The sequence below is a fragment of the Alosa alosa genome, chromosome 1 (assembly GCF_017589495.1).
Source record: "Alosa alosa isolate M-15738 ecotype Scorff River chromosome 1, AALO_Geno_1.1, whole genome shotgun sequence".
Taxonomy (NCBI): Eukaryota; Metazoa; Chordata; class Actinopteri; order Clupeiformes; family Clupeidae; genus Alosa; species Alosa alosa.
In genome coordinates, this window is record NC_063189.1 from 34,681,016 (window position 1) to 34,700,417 (window position 19,402).

The 19,402-nt window shown below is 43.0% G+C and overlaps 1 protein-coding gene across 1 annotated transcript in view; it reads left to right on the plus strand.

Moving 5' to 3' along the window:
* LOC125296689 (protein strawberry notch homolog 2-like) overlaps nucleotides 1-19,402 on the plus strand; it is a 29,826-nt gene continuing 10,424 nt past the window's right edge. Inside the window, exons 1-19 of the mRNA XM_048246735.1 lie at nucleotides 1-219; nucleotides 1,289-1,487; nucleotides 2,318-2,397; nucleotides 3,611-3,710; nucleotides 8,010-8,156; nucleotides 8,706-8,786; nucleotides 9,052-9,160; nucleotides 9,518-9,678; nucleotides 10,106-10,239; nucleotides 10,458-10,548; nucleotides 10,646-10,789; nucleotides 11,296-11,549; nucleotides 13,032-13,185; nucleotides 13,542-13,718; nucleotides 13,914-14,011; nucleotides 14,393-14,475; nucleotides 16,849-17,034; nucleotides 17,137-17,258; nucleotides 18,886-19,017. Of these exons, the coding sequence (XP_048102692.1) occupies nucleotides 1,371-1,487; nucleotides 2,318-2,397; nucleotides 3,611-3,710; nucleotides 8,010-8,156; nucleotides 8,706-8,786; nucleotides 9,052-9,160; nucleotides 9,518-9,678; nucleotides 10,106-10,239; nucleotides 10,458-10,548; nucleotides 10,646-10,789; nucleotides 11,296-11,549; nucleotides 13,032-13,185; nucleotides 13,542-13,718; nucleotides 13,914-14,011; nucleotides 14,393-14,475; nucleotides 16,849-17,034; nucleotides 17,137-17,258; nucleotides 18,886-19,017 (2,370 nt within the window). The 5' untranslated portion in view covers nucleotides 1-219; nucleotides 1,289-1,370. The remainder of the gene's footprint in view (nucleotides 220-1,288; nucleotides 1,488-2,317; nucleotides 2,398-3,610; nucleotides 3,711-8,009; nucleotides 8,157-8,705; nucleotides 8,787-9,051; nucleotides 9,161-9,517; nucleotides 9,679-10,105; nucleotides 10,240-10,457; nucleotides 10,549-10,645; nucleotides 10,790-11,295; nucleotides 11,550-13,031; nucleotides 13,186-13,541; nucleotides 13,719-13,913; nucleotides 14,012-14,392; nucleotides 14,476-16,848; nucleotides 17,035-17,136; nucleotides 17,259-18,885; nucleotides 19,018-19,402) is intronic.

The window sequence follows — 19,402 nt, forward strand, 5'->3', positions numbered from 1 at the left end:
TTTTCATTGCACGTCTTGCACCACCGGCTTCACTGGATCGGTACGGTAGCGCCTACTGTGACATCACGGTCGCTTCCTGCTTTATATCTTCCTGAAGTAGATGCTGGTAGCTACGGAAAGCCATGGATTAGGGTCTATGTTTATGTTCCTTTGAATTTGATTAAGGTTGGCTTGTTTCCAGGAGACTGAATATACGTGAACGACAGAAAGATAAAATCGGTAAGTGCATTGGTTAATATAAAATACACATCCCTAAAAGAACTGTAACGTTATAACCTCGAGTGAATATAGATAGCTAGCTACCAAGTCAGCGTTAGCTATCTAGCTAAACTCGCTCCCAGCGGATAGCTGGAGTGCTAACGTTAGCTAAGAAGCGAGTAGGCTATCTGGTCAGACAAAAGGGTTTGGCCCAGCTAGCTTCATCATTAAGGATTCGAGAAAGTCAGAGTCTTTACACACTGTTCACAATCAGTTGAAATAGTAGGTAATTAGGTTTTATTATTCGGGTTATTGATGCCTTTGTAAACGTTTTACAAATATCACGCAATATTACCAGCCTGTGAAATCGGTGTAGCTGAAGGTGGCTAGCACTACCCTAATAGACTAGCCGGTTTTAATCACAAGCTAGCCAGCGACCTGATATAGTAGCAAGCTAAAGCTGAGTAATTAGCCCTATGCGCCTAGTCGGGCTACGTTTAGTAGTTTATTCCACACAGAGCAATTTTTGACGGTCAGAGATATAGTTTCCTAGTAAAGTGAAAGCAAGAAGTATCTAATCCTGGCCAAACTCGCTGGCAACGTGTTCCAAATTCAGGCAGTTTTCACGATAACATTGGAACTGAAAAGAGAAACGTCAGTAACGTTAAAGGTAGCAGGCATATCTGCTGAACAAATTTAGCCACCGACCGCAAACATTAACAACAGGAACACTCATATAACACATTCAAAGCCTGTTAATATGCATGGCTATGGCTACGGCTACGATAAACTGTAGACGGGGCACGGTTGCCCATCTAGTGTAGTGATATGTTGGACTGTTGGCTAACTTTAATCCGCTTTAAGCGAGATTCCCTGTGGGCGCTCATTAAAATTATGAACAACTACTACAAGCAATAGCCTACAAGTTGCTATCAGTCAAGTCCATTTGGTATTTGTGTTTATTTGACTTGGTGCAGTAACACCATGCACACTTGTAGGTAAATGCTATGGTTAGTGCTATCTGTGAATATCAAATCCTCATCACATGAACAGGAAAATATATTTAATTCTCATCTCTTCTTTTGTGCAGCAGACGGATGGAGAATGATGCCAGAGGGAGTGCAGTTTGACCCATTGGTTGGCTCTGTCACCATGTACCAGCCCAGAACCTGATGCCCATGCTCGCCACATTTGTTGCCATGGATGCAGAGGACTACCTGCTCCCAGAAGACTCTCTGGACAGCCCAGAATATGGCACTCCCAGCTCTCCTCTGGCGTCCTCCATGGAGGTAAGGCAACCATTGGGTGGATGTCACAAACTGAGGGTTCGTCTGTCTGTCTGTCCTGTCAGACTCCAGACTTTGTAAATCTCAGAGATACAATTTCTGAATAGCAGGCAACTTAGAACTAATGCTGATGTGATGTGAAACAGGCATGGGCATGGACTAATTAGATCATCTGTGCACTATGCTAACTCTATTCTTGGGGCAGTGTGTCTGACAAAGACTTATGTTCATATAACTTTACTTTCCTTTATAAACACCCCCCTTTGTGGAGTGAACATAATGAGCCCTCAGCACGGCCTGCATGTCTGTCTGTATCTTCTCTATGCCTCTTTTCATCCCTCTGTTCATCTTGTATGCCCTGCAGATACTCTTCATCCATTGTGTGAACAGCTGTGGTAATGACATGTTAGCCTATGGTTCCTTACCTTGGGTTTAACTAAGGGGAAACTTGCCACCTATCTTGCAACTTACGTGCACAAATGGGTATTTTGATGTATATTGCACTCTTACTTATCACTTATTTTTGGCTGCAGGGGCTAAGAGTTTTGTGTTGAAATATTCATTCATTATGAATGAATGTAATATAATAGGGGAATACAAGTATTGTGTGATTAAGTGAAAATAAGCATGTGTGGGCTTTATATATTCGTGGTTGGATCATTGTCCAAGTGACCATTCACTTTAACAGGGTGCACAAAGTCAAGGTAATTGGTGTTGCTGTATGCCTGGTTTTGCACCAGTACCAGGTGTTTATGTACACATTGGGCAATGTCTTGTGCATTTATATTTTTTCTCATTTTGTTTTTGTAACTTGTTAATTCCATCTTTTTCAGAGTCCAATATTTCCCTCAAACTCTTGGGGATTGTCCCAGCAGACTGCATATAGTCAGCAGTTCCCTATGCAATCTGAGAGGTGAGTTCTTGCCTGTTGTCTATGGGAATTCTACCCACTTCGGCTTCAGATAAGTTAAGGAATCATGATTCACTTTGTATGAGTTTAACGTATGGTGCTGGTGTGTACTTCTTACATGACATCTGCAATGACATTGTCTGTGTCGTGGAGGTACCTGTTGCCATCTGATAATGCTTACTTTCAGCTTGTACTTGTGTGTGTGTGTGTGAGCGAGAGATAAGATCTAGGGAAGCTTCACATGGCTTACTCCCAGGGATATGGTGTGTTTGTGTGTATATATACCGGTAAATCATTTTACTTGTTTTAACATAATTGACCTGAAAACTAGAAAAATGTTTTCCACATCATTTGCAAAACATGGCATCTCCACACCAGATATAAATGAAGAATGGTTTCTTACCTTGTTGTAAGTAGCTTGGTTTCAGTATGCTTGGGTTCCTTACCCAGGACCACTCCTGACTCCGTAGTCTCTCCCACCCCTGGGCTCCCTACAGAGATGTGTCTCTCAAAGGAAAAATAAAACTCATGGTAACTCTGTTACCATGGGAGCTGAACCTTGCCATGGCTGAAACCGACTTTACATCTCTACCTATACATTTTGTCCTGTGATCAAATGAGCTGTGACCTTTATCCAGTTGGAAATCTGGTGAAAATGATTTATGAATGTTACATGCATTGTGAACAACTAGCATTGTTACCATTGCTATCATTTGCTTTCAATCAGGGTTTATCACCTTCATATCCACAAGCTTCAAAAGTCTGAATATATGGGCCTTTTGAAAACAAAATGGATAGTTCAAATAGGGTTTTCAAGTATAGGTATACTTATCTGCTTGTTGTTGTCGGTGGTGGTGGGGTATTTGGTGAATTTTAATTTAGTTTGAAGAACCCCGAAGGAGGTCCCTGGCTATAACAATAGCAGACTCAATATCCAGTCATATGGATCACCTTGGTGGTCGCTTAGTCCAAAATCTCAGACATTTCACTCTCTGCACATGACACTGAAACAAAGCAGACTATATTGCTACATATTTTTATGAAAATGGCATCAGTATTATACAGTATCATATCACCTTAGTTTCTTTAGTATCATAGTAGATGGAAACCTTAAAGCAGTCAGTTGCATTTTGATGCTGCCATCTAAAAGAACTTCTCACCCAGTAACTTCTCACCTAGTAAACAATACCTGGTCTTGTCTGTATATGTTTACCAGGCAGTACAGCTCAACCTCTTCAACTGTGACGCCAATGGATGTGTTCAACTCGGCACCCTTCCATGATGATTTTGACCTGACCAGGAATGATTTTCCTCAGGTAAGACTTGGAAGATAAGAAGGAAATATTGCTTAATTTGGGGTGGGGTGCTGTGCCTTTACACAATATTGGTGCATTTGAAGTAAACTTAACACTATTGTTTTCTTTCCAGTAGCACGCACTGAACAATAAAATGTTGATCACAAACCCTTTTTAGGCTTATGTGTAGGTTTTGTAAAACCTAAGTGTTGTATTATAGTTCAGTGTCCCACAGAATTGGATTCAATTTGTGGCGGTAGCTGACTTGGACAACGGGGGGGGTGGGGGGGTATTATGATCGTCTTGGTAGTGTAGGTCTAGACGTTCGTGAGTAACACAGTTAAAAGGTTGCTGATGTGTGGATACAATTCATAACGTTTTCTACATAGTTAAAATAAAGGTTCGTACTTCTCCTTGGGACTTTTGAATTTTGGAAAACACTTTTCCATTTACATCGGGATTTTGCAAACATTCAGTGTCAGTCAATAAAATGAGCCCTTCAATGAAATTGACAAGCAGCTGTAAGTAGGCTAAGCATGCTAAATTCGACATCCAAACAGTATTCTAACGTTAGCTTTGAGATACTGCTTGATTGCATAACTTAACTGAAGTTTAGTCTCTTTATTGAGCTTACTATGTTGTGATAAGACCTTAGCAGAGTTAACTTCAATGCAGCAGTTTTGAACAAATTTGCTATATGGTCCGCGATGCTAAAAGCGATTTAATAGCAATTTAGCCAGGCGTCTTCTATGCAATGCTTATGTGGCAACAACAATCCTTCAACAATGCGTGAATATTTTGTTAAAGGCACATGCAGAGGAGGGGAGCAGGCTGCGAGTTGAGAGCGGGCGGGTAAGGAAAGGCTGCGTGCGTAAAAAGCGCAGCTCAATGGCAATGCAAGGATTTGATCTTATATTTAATTTAAATTAAATTAAACATAGAATATTAATCTGTGGCGGCCGATTTTGATTTCGTGGCGCCCCGCCACAGATTAGTCAATGTATGTATGTTTGTAGTTTGTCTGGCAGGAGTGGAAATAGTAAATCGTTATATACCACCAGCCACTTACATCTTTTACCTGGTGCTAATTTCCACCCTATTTTCTAGCACGGAAATCAATTATTGTTGTTCATTATGTATTCTTTTTGCCATTAAGTGATTGGAAATGAGTGCGTTTGGAGAGGGCCTCCACTTTAAGACTAGTAATTTATTTTAATAAGTTTAGTAAATTAGTAGTTGACGCATAATTATTTGATAAATTATTTGTTCCTGCTCCTGATAGATGTTTCTTCTCACCTAAATTTCACGTGTGTCTGTGTCAGTGTCGGCTGTAACTTAGTTCAGGTCCTAGTGAGTGGATGTTGAAAATGTCATTGTGTTTTTTTTTTCTATCATAACCCACTGCACTGTAAGGTCCTGTGCTTTGTGAAAGTCCATCTTTGAGTGAGGGATATAGGGGTCTCTGTATGATCTAGTGTACTAACATGATGACCACTGCTCAGCTTATCCCATGTAGGACGTGAGTGTCTTGCAAAGTGTCATCAATGAACCTAAGCCTAACCCAAGCCTAACCTGTGCTTTCCGGTGTTTGAAAGTGAACACTGTTCACTGCCATCATTTAAAGCAATTTTCTGATCCTTGTTCTGCAAGTCAGAACTTTGAATTATGAGCCTATGGAAGGGGTATCATGGAGTCTGATGCCTGCTTACGCCATCCTATATTATTTTTAACCCCTTTTTTTGAAAACACACGCACCCCGTACCCAGTGAATGATTCTTTGTGTAAGTGTGTTTGTTTCCTGTGTGAGGAGGAAGTGGGAGGATTCCCTGTGGGCAGCTCTGGGGTCGCTGTCTTGAGGCCGAGGGAGTGAGCGAGCGAGCGCTCATGCCGAGGCCCCTCAGGAAACACTGGGTCATTCTTTGTGTCACAAACACACTGGCAGGATCTGTCTCTGCTGCTGTGCAGAGTCTGTCCTCCCTCGCTCGCTCGCTCACTCACTCCTCACTCACTCCTCACGTCTCCTCCAGATTGCAACAGTCTGGTCTTTTTCCCTTTTCTCAAGGCGTTTGTTCACTTTGTCCTGAATTGGTAGCTGCGTTTGTGAATTTCATAAGTACAGCATGTCCTTCCCTGGAGTGTCTGGGCTTTGTGAGCTGCATGTTTGAAACGGTCAGTTGAGGACCTGCTGCCAGATCCACCTCTTGCAGTGGTGACAGACAGTACTCACTGACTGTCTTTATAATGTTGCGGATGCAGCGTTGCCTTGGCCAACCAAATAGATGGGACGTTATCCAGTATGATAAAGTGCTGCTACTCTGATCAGTTAAACAAAAACATCTCAGGGTTTCAGACATAAATGATTCAGAATGTGCACTATAGCATGAGGCGCCCTTGACTGGTATGGCCTGTACTGCTGCTATGCAGTGTGGTGGCCAGGCCATTCGAATGGCAATTTCAAATGCCTACTTTGAAAAAGGACAGTAAACGCTGCAGTGTATTCCATAGAGATGGAGGCATTAAATGTAGCCAGTCTCTTGGTGGCAGTGCTGCAAATGGGAGATTAGAGTGTGTAGCTAATGTGAAATGGTTCTCAGGTTTCTGCGATTCTAAATGCATCATGTTCTCTGGGGAGGGCATTAGAATGTTTGGGTTTGTAGTTTTTTTTTTAGGGCAAGCTTGATGTCAGAGCTGTAGAGACGTCAAGCCCTTATCTCGTCCAAGCAGACCCATCTAATGCCTTATTCAATCATGGCGGCTACAGCACAGGATAAGCCCAGACTAGAGTTTCCCCTCCTCCTTGCTCGGGGTTATGCGGCATAACCAATACTGCACAAAATAAATAAATAAATAAATAAAAGCAATAGGCTTCCACAGATAAATTAATGGAATGTCCTAGTCTATAATATATTATAATTTGTATGTTTTAGCTCATTGACTTGCCTGTACCTTTTCATTTATGACTACTTGCTTGTAACTCTTAATTTATGTGGTTATTTCCTTTTGTTTAGGGTGGGTGGGGGAGATGGCCATTTTGTTTCTTTCAGCTGCACTAGCTGCATGCTAAATCCTTCCTTTAAGACCATGGGTTTGTGTTGATGACCTGGGTGAAACTGAAGCTTTCAGGGAGCCCTTGGAGCTCAGATGTAATCTGTAGTAGCTGTGGGAAATGGCATGCCGTCTACAAAGCCTGGCATGGTGAAGGAATGTGGTCTTGGAGGTCTGTACCTGAATATGAAGACGACTCCACGCATAGATGTCAGTCTGTGCGTGTTATCCTCCGCCAGTTTAGGAGAACAAGGGCTTAGAAGGAGGTCTGTGTCTGGCATTTTGCATTTAATACTACCTCTAGGCTGCTGCTTCCAAGTGTCGAGAGAAGGCTTAGAAGGTTGTCCTCCATGTTGTTTGGCCTGTGACCCTGTCTGTGTGTTTGTGGTAATTGTTGCCATCACGTCACCTCTCGAGCTATGCTGGTGGTTAATTGTGAAGTAATTACTGGCCTTCAGTATCTGACCTTTGTGTTCTAGTGGGGCTTTTCGACCACACTCATAACTACAGTAGCTGAGTTAAATGTGAGCTCCTGTCGCGCTCCCTCATGACTTGCTTCCCATGCAGATCAGTATGGGAACATATCAGTTTTCCAAGTAAGATGGAATTGAGTGATAAAGTGGCTGTGCAGACTTGTAAAGACCATCTTGGCCGGAAGCCACGTTTGAAGTAATACACTTAACTCACTCCGTCTATGTCTGTTTGTCTGTCTCTCTTTCTCTCTCCCCTCCTGCTCCCCAACACACATGCACTCTCGCATACACACACACACACACACACACACACACTTCATATAGTAATAAATTGAGAATCATGGGATTGAATGGTCTGGTCTTATTTGCAGCCATCATCTACAGCTATTATGCAATTACAGTAATGCTATGAAGCCTTGTACAGTCATAGTAGGGACATATGCCTCTGGTGAACTAAATTGCCCCCAATCATCATTATTTACACACTATTATTGAGCTGCCTAGTAGCCAGACATACAGCACCTGTGTTGTGTTATCTCCAGTATAATATGCCGCTTCTGCTTCAGAATAAGTGAGATTGTATGCAGATGACAAATGTTCAACGATGGTTGAATTTTAGATCAACTTCTGCTCTCATTTTTCTCTCTCTCTCTCTCTCTCTCTCTCTCTCTCTCTCTCTCTCTCTCTCTCTCTCTCTCTCTCTCTCTCTCTCTCTCTCTCTCTCTCTCTCTCTCTCTCTCTCTCTCTCTCTCTCTCTCTCTCTCTCTCTCTCTCTCTCTCTCTCTCTCTCTCTCTCTCACAGGAACTCATTGATGAACTCTCCAACAACTCCTTGTTCTCCTCTCCACGTGACTCGCTGTCAGACTATGGCGCAGACAGCTTGCCACACACCTCCACTGCCATGGTGGCCTGGGGCAACATCAACACGTCTGGCATTAGCCAGAGAGAGGTAACACACACACATACATATATATATATATAGATAGGGGGGAGAAAATATTGATTTGGCAGTATATCATATCTTCTTTATGCAATATGTTATTGAAACGCTGCTGCCAAATATCCTCCACCATCAGTGATTTGAGTCACTACATTTATCCTTCTGGTGGCACTTATCAAATGAATGAGGGTAATCCTCTGCACATTGTTGATGGGATAGACATTAGGCAAAGAAGGAACTCCAATTCAGAGGAATAACTCTTTCTTCATTTACACAGATATGGTGATGTATCATAGATGAATCGTTTTGCAATGTATTGAGTATTGCCGAATCAATGTATTGTGGTGATATTATTGTGGGCAAAATACCATGACCGTATATAGATTAGTGAGTTACTGTGATGCCCACCCCATACTGTCTATATTTATTCCATTAGTGACATTGACGTGTTGTGTGCTTTTGAATGGAGCAAATAGACTTCATCATCTTTGTCATCTACATGTAGATATATGTCAGTATCCAGTTGTTTGTTGACATCATTCATTCCACCATCGGCAGAGCCTGAGCAGAACTCATGACTTGAGTAGTCTGGACGACCTGTCAGCCATCATCAACACACCACCACTGGGAGGATTCCAGGTAGCCCCGGGTCTACCTCGTAGCCCTCCTCCTTTGTACATGATCAGCCTCATCCACCCATCCATCCCTTGTTCTCCTCCTGTTTGCTGCTCTGCTCATGTACCCTTTCATGCACATACTCTGTTCATGTTCATTTGCATCAGTGCGCTCCCATGACTAATGGAGTGGTGTCAGTTATGTCAGGGGGAGTCCAGGGCAGGTGAGTTGTGATGGCCACATAAGCTGATTTTTCTTTCTTTCTTTCTTTCTTTCTTTCTCTCTCTAGCCCTCTGCTCCAGTTCCACCACCTGCAGAGGAAGAGGAGGAGGCCGATGAAGAGGAAACAGAGGAGCTGGGCCATGTGGACACATACGCTGAATACAAACCATCCAAATGTAAGGGCTGCTCTTTAAAGCTGTCCTCTTTAAAGCTGGCCGCTCTTTAAAACTGTTCCACTCAACTTTTGAATTCAAATTTTCAACAGGAAATCCTGAATGGAATTGCTACAAAATTCATATAGAATCTTGTCAAATAAGAATATGATTCAGTTCCAGTTCAGTGATGTCAGTTCCAGGGGCTGTCACACCACAGGATTGAAGGCACTGGCTGCCATACCATAGGCCCTTAGTTTATGGGTCTCATCTGTCAGTTTATGGTGTTATGTATTTTTGCAGTTCAAAGCCACTTTAACTGACTTCAATTTAGGTGGAGTTTTGGTAATGATCAACTTCTCGTTTCTTCTCCACGGATAGCCACCATTGGCATTTCCCACCCGGACTTTGTTGTGGAGACCAACACCCTGTCCAGCGTACCCCCACCCGACGTCACCTACACCCTATCCATCCCCGCGAGCGCCATCAACACTGGCATGCTGTCTGCCCTGCAGTTGGAGGCCATCATCTACGCCTGCCAGGTACAGCCCCTCACTGCTGCCAGGTCTGCATGCTGCTGTTCTGAAACAGAACAGCAAATGGCAATGACTGACACGGTACAGAATGTGTCAGCAGGACCCCATGTGAGGGAGAAGAATCCAGAATACGGAGAGATTAAAGATGCGGTCTGCGGTTGGGTTTCGCACAAGGTTCTTAATATCTGAGCTCAACAGCCAATCCAATTACACGCCTCCCTTCTGTGATCCTGAATCATTCCTGCATTTTCACTGCTTGTTTTCACCACTGACTGGGCGTACTTGCAGTGGCTCTTAGCATGTCAAGTCTCAACTAAACCCTTCTTTGAATCATAAACTGTACCTTTAATAACAGTGTATCAGTAGTTGTAGACTGTTCAGTGTGAATACTTTGCAACTATAAATTGTATGTGTGTTTGTGTTTGTAATACAGCAACACGAGGTGATTCTACAGAATGGACAGCGAGCGGGCTTCCTGATTGGAGATGGGGCAGGAGTGGGAAAAGGCAGAACCGTGGCCGGCATCATCTTGGAGAACTACCTGAAGGGCCGCAAGAAATCCCTCTGGTGAGGAGACTGTTCTCTTACGTATATCTTGGAGACCCTGCTGTGTGTGTGTGTGTGTGTGTGTGTGTGTGTGTGTGTGTCTGTCTGTCTGTCTGTCTGTCTGTGTGTGTGTATCTTGAGTCATTTGGATAGCCTAAATGTATCCTTGTTTCTCTGCACTGCCCATGGTTTGATGCTAATGGGGAAATGTTTTTTTTTTTGGTCATTGTGGTTTACAGGTTCAGTGTTTCCAATGACCTGAAGTATGATGCGGAGAGAGATCTCAAAGACATTGATGCGTCCAGTTTACCCGTTCATGCTTTAAATAAGGTTTTTACTCCTCTTCCACACTCAACTATGTCCACTGTCTGCTCAGAATGAATGCTTGTGGAGATTCTCTCCTCTGACTGTGCTCTGTCCTCCACAGATAAAGTATGGAGACACAGCTACCTCAGAGGGGGTGCTGTTCGCCACATACTCTGCTCTGATTGGTGAGAGTCAGGCAGGCGGGCAGCACCGCACCAGACTCAAGCAGATCCTGGACTGGTGCAAACCCAACTTCGATGGAGTTGTATCCTCTTTCATCTGTCCCCATAACACAGGACACTACTTCTATAACACTGAATGCTTTTTAAACCTAAATGGGCTTAAACCATCCAGGAGGGATGTATCATGTATCACTGTTTAGATTTGTCATTATCATTTGTAAATCAGTGGATGAATTGCTAACAAACAATGGTTACACTTGACAGGGTCGACATAAGAGTGACATGAAACTGTCATGAACGTGTCATAAACAAATCATAAACGTTGACATAACGCTTCTGTTATTAAGTGACATTCGGTTCTTGTCATAAGTTATGGTTAGACTTTAGAGGTTAGGGTTAGGTTTCATGCGTCATGTCGGTGTCATGTGTTCACGACAGTGTCATGTCATTCTTATGTCGATACTGTCAATTAAAGTGTTACCCAAACAATAGGGCAATTGGAGTGTTTTGTTGCTTGATAGAGCTTGATGCCTGCCAGGTTATGTTCCACTTGTCCAGAGTGTGATGGGTCCTTGACTAGCTGCTTCAGATTGTTTTTGATGAAGCCACACAGAGACAGAGCTGGACTCCAGTCAAACGAGGGAAACCCTTTTGCATGCAGTTGAGTGGAGCACCAGAGTTGTCACAGCTACTTGTTTTCTGGCTCCTTATAGCCCCTGTTCTCCCTGTTCCCCTAGGTGCCTCTGAGCCAAAGAACATGATCTACATGAGCCGTCTAGGGATCTGGGGGGAGGGCACGCCCTTCAAGACCTTCGAAGACTTTCTGCATGCCATCGAGAAAAGGTCAGCTCATGCCTCAGAGCTGCATGTCCTGCTGGGGACGGTTTCCATCACAGATTATCTTTTCCCTGCATGATGTTGCTGTTATGAATGGGTTAAAGCCAGGCACTGAAAGCCACCACTGTGAAGTGTGTTTCCGGTTTTAGTGTGTCTCTAAACTGGAGTGCTTTGGAAGAAATCAGAGACATCTTTTCTCAGAGTATCAGAGACATCTTTTCTCAGAGTATCAGAGACATCTTTTCTCAGAGTATCAGAGACATCTTTTCTCAGAGTATCAGAGACATCTTTTCTCAGAGTATCAGAGACATCTTTTCTCAGAGTATCAGAGACATCTTTTCTCAGAGTATCAGAGACATCTTTTCTCAGAGTATCAGAGACATCTTTTCTCAGAGTATCAGAGACATCTTTTCTCAGAGTATCAGAGACATCTTTTCTCAGAGTATCAGAGACATCTTTTCTCAGAGTATCAGAGACATCTTTTCTCAGAGTATCAGAGACATCTTTTCTCAGAGTATCAGAGACATCTTTTCTCAGAGTATCAGAGACATCTTTTCTCAGAGTATCAGAGACATCTTTTCTCAGAGTATCAGAGACATCTTTTCTCAGAGTATCAGAGACATCTTTTCTCAGAGTATCAGAGACATCTTTTCTCAGAGTATCAGAGACATCTTTTCTCAGAGTATCAGAGACATCTTTTCTCAGAGTATCAGAGACATCTTTTCTCAGAGTATCAGAGACATCTTTTCTCAGAGTATCAGAGACATCTTTTCTCAGAGTATCAGAGACATCTTTTCTCAGAGTATCAGAGACATCTTTTCTCAGAGTATCAGAGACATCTTTTCTCAGAGTATCAGAGACATCTTTTCTCAGAGTATCAGAGACATCTTTTCTCAGAGTATCAGAGACATCTTTTCTCAGAGTATCAGAGACATCTTTTCTCAGAGTATCAGAGACATCTTTTCTCAGAGTATCAGAGACATCTTTTCTCAGAGTATCAGAGACATCTTTTCTCAGAGTATCAGAGACATCTTTTCTCAGAGTATCAGAGACATCTTTTCTCAGAGTATCAGAGACATCTTTTCTCAGAGTATCAGAGACATCTTTTCTCAGAGTATCAGAGACATCTTTTCTCAGAGTATCAGAGACATCTTTTCTCAGAGTATCAGAGACATCTTTTCGACATCTTTTCTCAGAGTATCAGAGACATCTTTTCTCAGAGTATCAGTGTACTGTAATTATATCCTTCTGTCTAACTGTGACGACATGCCTCACAGCTAACATAGTTACATTAGTTTTGACAAGAAGAAATGTGTAAGAAAAACGTCCGACTAAATGAAACATCGCCTGACAGGAAGAACCGGATGTGTCTTTAAAGCCTTTATCCATGTCTCTCATGGCTCGCCATGCGTGGTCGTTTGCTGTCACGCACACCTCCTGCACAGTCCAGGTTAGTTTAACCGTGACCTTGTTTACTTTTTTTGCCAGGGGTGTGGGAGCCATGGAGATAGTTGCCATGGACATGAAGGTCAGCGGCATGTACATAGCGCGGCAGCTGAGCTTTGCGGGTGTGTCGTTCCGCATCGAGGAGATCGCCCTGGACAGCGAGTTCAAGCTGATGTACAACAAAGCAGCCAGACTGGTGAGGGCACGTTCTGTTAACCGAACGCAGGGACTGGGTGTATGTGTGACTGGTGGATGGGTGGTGGAGGTAGGTATTCCTCATGGTCCCTTTAACCAGCCGTGACTCAATCAGTATCCCCCTCAATTGCCCCCGGGCCTGTCTTTGTTGCACTGTGTTGGTCTGTAGCCTGGTCTCTCTAGTGATTCAGCTCTTTGGCTGAAAAAGACCAGATTATTTGATTTGGAATCTGTATTTTTCTATTAGACTTTCAGTGTTTTTGTGCAATCTGTTTTGTGCTTGATTGATGCCGTTTAACGGCCACCTTCCCTCCTGCTGTGGGCCTGTAATTTGAGTCTCCCCTATGTTTTGTGCAGTGGGCGGAGGCCTTGGTCTTGTTCCTGGGGGCGGCCAACACGTTGGGGCTGGTGTCCAGGAAGTCCCTGTGGGGACAGTTCTGGTCCTCGCACCAGCGCTTCTTCAAATACCTCTGCATCTCAGCCAAAGTGCGCCGGCTAGTGGAGCTGGCCAAGACGGAGCTCGAGCAAGGCAAGGTCAGTCCGAGCTCTACCTCTTCCTTTTGAGACTCTATATTCCCTGTGTTCACATGAATGGGGTTGGATGTGCCCCTAAATCTTGACAAAATGACACATTAGTGGCATATCTGTCAGTGTCTATAATGTGAACTCTGCCTTATCATAACTTTAACACTTGATTCTTATGTTCTTGTCCTCTGTGTCTGTCTGCAGTGCATTGTGATTGGTCTTCAGTCCACGGGTGAGGCTCGCACCAGAGAGGTGCTGGACGAGAATGATGGGCATTTGGACCGCTTTGTCTCTGCCGCTGAGTGAGTGACCCCTGACCTTTCTTCCCTCTAGGGCCCTGTGGCTAGACTATCATGACGACTTGTCTCGTTACTCCTGTTTTACTGACTATCCTGTCCAGCTATGCAGGGTGTAATCCGTCTGTGTGTGTATGTATTGTGATAAATTACAAGGTCATACTTTGTACGGTCATGGTCATTATATACACACACACACACTGCCATGCCATGAGCCGAAAATGACTGGTCCCTCTGAGATTGAATAACGTTTGGCCTCCTAGAAAGCACAGCCCTCACTTTGGTGTCGCCACAGCTTGAGCCCTGACCACAGTGTGGTGTGGTGGTGGTGTAATTCTACCCCACTGTAAACGAGGTGAAGCTAAACTGGGCTCCTGTTTTCCACAGGGGTGTGTTCCAGTCGCTGGTGCAGAAGCACTTCCCCCTGGAGAAGCCCAAGAGAGACAAGCCTGCTGGGAACAAGAGGAAACGTAAGCCCTGAGCCTCCTGCAGCCACAGCCCCAGGCTGTAGAGGAATTACACTGAATTTACCTGTGGTGACCGTCAGTTGTATTTCCACAAATGGATTTACCGTAAATCCTCAAATTGTGAGGATTACTTAGTTATTTACTTAGGCTGCGCAAAGCACAGGTCTTTATTTGGGTCAGGGTTATATTCGAGGCAGGCCTTTATTTCTTTTTAGGCATCTGTTGTAGAATTGTATTCTTAGAAATAAAGTAGGCTAAAAGGCCACTCATAAAATAACAACTTGCCAGACACGCCTTCATGAACAATAACAAATTAGCGTAGATAACGGCAAGTTAAGGTTATATTTTTTTCTTTTTATTGTAACATTCGTTCTGTTTGGAGCGGCTACAGGCTATCAAAAGCAGAAGATTTTCGTCTTGGTTTGGGATTTAATTTACTTTAGGACTGTTTGATATTGCTAAATTTTGGGACTGATGGACACTGAAATCACTATTAAGTTTCATGTAGTTGAAAGCGTGTTGGATTTCCACCCACTTATTGCGAGACAAGGCAGCCGCTTTTTATTTCATTGAATGTGCGTTGTGCTTTAATGGAAATCTTATTGCATAACCAAGTAGCCTAAATTGAGTTATTTTTTAATGATGTATGATTTAGGCCTGCTTTTTTTTTATTAAATCCGTGAGGCTGGAATACCTCACAGCAACAACTGTGTTTAAATATAGTAAGCCTAGTACTGCTTCAGCCTCTGGCAAGCTCAGAAGGGGGCGGCAGGCGACTGGTAGCTTGAGAGCTACATTTTGGAGACCTTTCATTGGCAACAGTAGGCTTGCAGCTTTGAGGCCGGCGGCCTATTAGACTAACCAACAATATAAAATATTAAGAGGAGGTATTTTGTTTCATTGAGTTAAATCGAAACAATGTCTTCTAGTGCTTGTGGACTGATAGCCCTACTGATGGGCAATTACTGTATTTTCCGGACTATAAGTCACACTTTTTTCATAGTTTGGCTGGTCCTGCGACTCCGGTGCAACATATATATATTTTATATTAGGGATGCACGATATATCGGTGGCCGATATATTATTGGCCGATAAGTGAAAAAATGAAAATATTATCGGTCCGATAACAGAATTCTGGCTGATAATTTGCGCCAATATTTTTCAAAGTCCTAATTTAGGCCTACGTAAGGTCCGTCTGGCTACACTGAGCTACTTGAGCATGGTTGGCTATACTTTATCCTCAATATAATGTCAGCGGGGTGAATGTATTTTACCACTCTAACAAAATCTGTGGATATGCGTTCATTTGGGAATCTGCATCTCAAAATCCTCTCGTGAATGATCCGCCATTTAACCTTACCAGAGCGGAGCTCAGCCCTATCTAGAGTCGTCTTGTGCTGATGTGTTTGCACTTTACAGCTGGTCGGGAAAACGAATAAACAAACTCGTTAGTGGGACGAGTACATAAGTAGGCCTAGTTCTAAGTTGTGTTTTAGTATTATATTTGCATTACTTTAGCTTGGGTTTTGTATTATTATCTAGAAATATGCTAACCATTCCTGCTTCAGTTCCAGACAGGTCATCATAATAAGTTATTAAAACCTTCGAGGTTAACCCCTTTCATTTCTGTTGCAGCAGGTTGTGCGCAACAGAGTAGACAGACATAAGATACAGTCTGAGGAGTTGCAGCTTTATTCAGTTACCCGCAGTTGAAACTAAACCTAAGTGTCCCTCACAAACTCTGATTTGGTCGCTATACTGAAACTTATTCCCAGCTGAGCCGTTTTAGTCCTAAATGAAAACGATTCATACTCTCTAGCCACTCACTCGCAATTTACTGACGTCAGGTTCACCTAAAGGAGCCACACATACTGTTGGGCTAGGCTACTGTTATGTTGACTGCTGTACTATTGAGGACTATTATGAGTTCTGTCCATCATTTGGTGGTAGGTAAAATTACTGCAATAAAATTATGCTTATTAAATGCTTTCCCCAAATCACTTTTCACAATTTTTTTTCAAGAGTAATATTATCGGTTATCGTATCTGTATCGGCCACAACAAACCAATAAATATAGTTTTTTTTCCCTCTTCATGACGCATTTTTTTTAACTTATACTCCGGTGCGACTTATAGTCCGGAAAATACGGTATTACCCCGGCTTGTATTTGGGGGCCGGCCTTTATTTGTCCGAATCGACCACAACCCGGCTATTATCTGAGGCCCGGCTATTAATAGAATCCCAGCCATAATTTGAGGATTTTATGGTAAATGTTTTTTTTGTTTTGACTGAAATACATTGAAAAAGTTCAGTTGCTTTAAATTTGTCGACAAATTTATGAGATGGATGAGATTACCATGCGTGTTCCTTCTGCAGGGAAGCCCCGTGGCAGGCCCCCCAAGTACCCAAAGCACAATAAAGACATGGTCGGCGAGGTGATCAGCATAAGCGACAGCAGCAGCTGCGAGTCGGACGGAATGGAGAGCGACTCCAACTCTTCGCCCGAGTCCCCACAGGACAACGATGACGTCATCTTTGTCAACCACATCAATGGTCACACAGGTGAAGCTCTCTGCTAGTTAATCGGTCGGGCTGCTTTGTCTGACCTGTTGCTCAGTAAAATTACTCACACTCTCTCTGCACCCCGCCCCCCCTCCACTGTAGCCAAACTGGAGGAACTGAAGCAGGCTCTGCTCAGCAAGATTTCTGCTTTGGGAAAGGAGCTACCCCTCAATACCTTGGATGAGCTGATTGACCGCTTCGGAGGACCTGAGATGGTGGCTGAGGTAAAGCCTGATCTTAATTGATACCTTTGTGTCCCAAAGGCTCAGGCCGTCCTTAAAAATATTCTTGTTTGCAGTAACAGCCAAAGAAAATAAATATAAATGGCTCAGTAGGTAGGTCAATATATATATTTTTTTTTTCCCAAGATTCAGTAGTAAAGTAAAATTTTGGTCATGGTGATTACGTAGGTATGAATTTAAACAAATATGCATATTGTGATGTTACTAACTGGGTCTTCAACCCAAAAACATGTTTTTTAATGCAATTTAATTTGAATGCCTGAATGGAAGGATTCAGGAAATGCAATACGGTATGGTAAACGGCGAAGCAGATGGGCGTAAATCACTGATGTGGAGATCTTTACAATACTCAGTGCTAGACAGTGTACAGTCTCAGCTCTGTTTCTAACTATGGAAGTTCCAAGAATCCATGTTGTTCTATTAAATGTTGTTAAATAATTAAATAGCCTTCCAACAGGTTGAAGCGGAGCTTTGCTACCAACGTTATCGAGTAGTTTCAGTTAATCCCGCGCAGACGCGCACAAGCATGCATTTAATGAACGCTCATACCACCACTGGTTCCATGGCTACATGTTTAATGACTTCAAATTAGAAAGTATGTCCTCCTGATAGCAGAAACTAAGTTTGTTTTCTTTTTCTGTCAGTCTGTGGTTTCTTGATCAACTGCGTAGCAAATTATCAGACGAAGCACCGGGCCTATTTTCACTCCATGACTCCGCGGACCAGCAGCCTCCACGTTGCTGACCCATAGTGTGAGAAACAGTGAATAGACCACAAACAATTTGAAATCTTCGACACGGTCACCGTTAGACTACAGGGGAGAAGGGATGGGAAAAGATCTGAGCACAGTTCTTCCAGAACTTCGTGCCAAGTTAAAGCGTTGTCGATGTTTCTATGAATGATACGAAACGAAGGTCATAGTGTGACATGCGTAAACCAATGTTGTAGATGACGCCACAGGGTTTTATTTAAAAGCGAGAACGTAGCCTGCATTTGTATGTAGGCAATTTATATTCACAATACTTAGGCCTATTAAAATCTAAATATTATTTTATTGTATTAGTAGTTTAGAGTAAAAAAAAAAAGTTTACAACCGGCAAGTCGGTCGGACTAAAAGCTGGAAGAAAAAAACATTTTTGGGTCAGTTCTAAATTGACAGGGTCGGTCAGGTTACGGCAAACAAAAATATTTTTAAGGATGGCCTCAAGCCCCTCGAGGTGAAGGAAGCGGGCATCCGTTAAGATAATTGTGAAAATGCTGTGATGAGAGTACAGAGTAAGGGTGACCAACTGTATGTTTGGTAAAAGCTGTTATGAAGTTCAGTGATGTTTTTGTGTGGGTCACTGGAGAACTTCCTGGTGAAAAGGGGAAGAAAATCAGATTGAAACCCCTTTGAACAAAGCCAGCATGGGATGCCCTCAGGATTCAATTCCTGTTTTCAGCCTCTGACGCATAAAGTCACACTGCTGCACTTGCTGTTGGTATAACTGTCATTCTGTGAATTATTTGCCCTTTGTTTTGTTTGCTTTCAATGTGGCATATTCTGGTAAAGGAATGTTTCCTTATCACACCTAATCATGTGTGTTTGTGTGTGTGTGTGTGTGTGTAGATGACTGGGCGTAAGGGTCGTGTGGTTCGTCGACCTGATGGCAGTGTGCGCTATGAATCACGTGCAGAGCAAGGCCTCACCATCGATCATGTCAACATGCGAGAGAAGGAGCGCTTCATGAATGGAGAAAAGGTTTGTGCTCGCATCATGAACACACCTCACACCCACCCCCCTGAGCTGTGTGCCTTTTTACATTTATTCACTTAGCAGACGCTCTTATCCAAAGTAAGAGGTGGTGGAAGCCGGGAATTGAACCCACAACTTTATAGGCTACTGCATGCTAGCCTCCTTAGCCACTACGCTACCACCACCTCAACTTTTGTGGCGTTCTTTATGATTAACATTTAGACTAGAGAGCATGCGTTACTGAATTCAGGGTTCCCTCAGGTCATGGAATTTCTGGAATATCATGGAATTTTGGAAAGTCTGTTCCAGACATGGAAAGTCAGCGAATTTGATCATTTTGCTGGCAAAATCATGGAATATCTAGGAATTTTGTCATAGCAATTTAAAATGT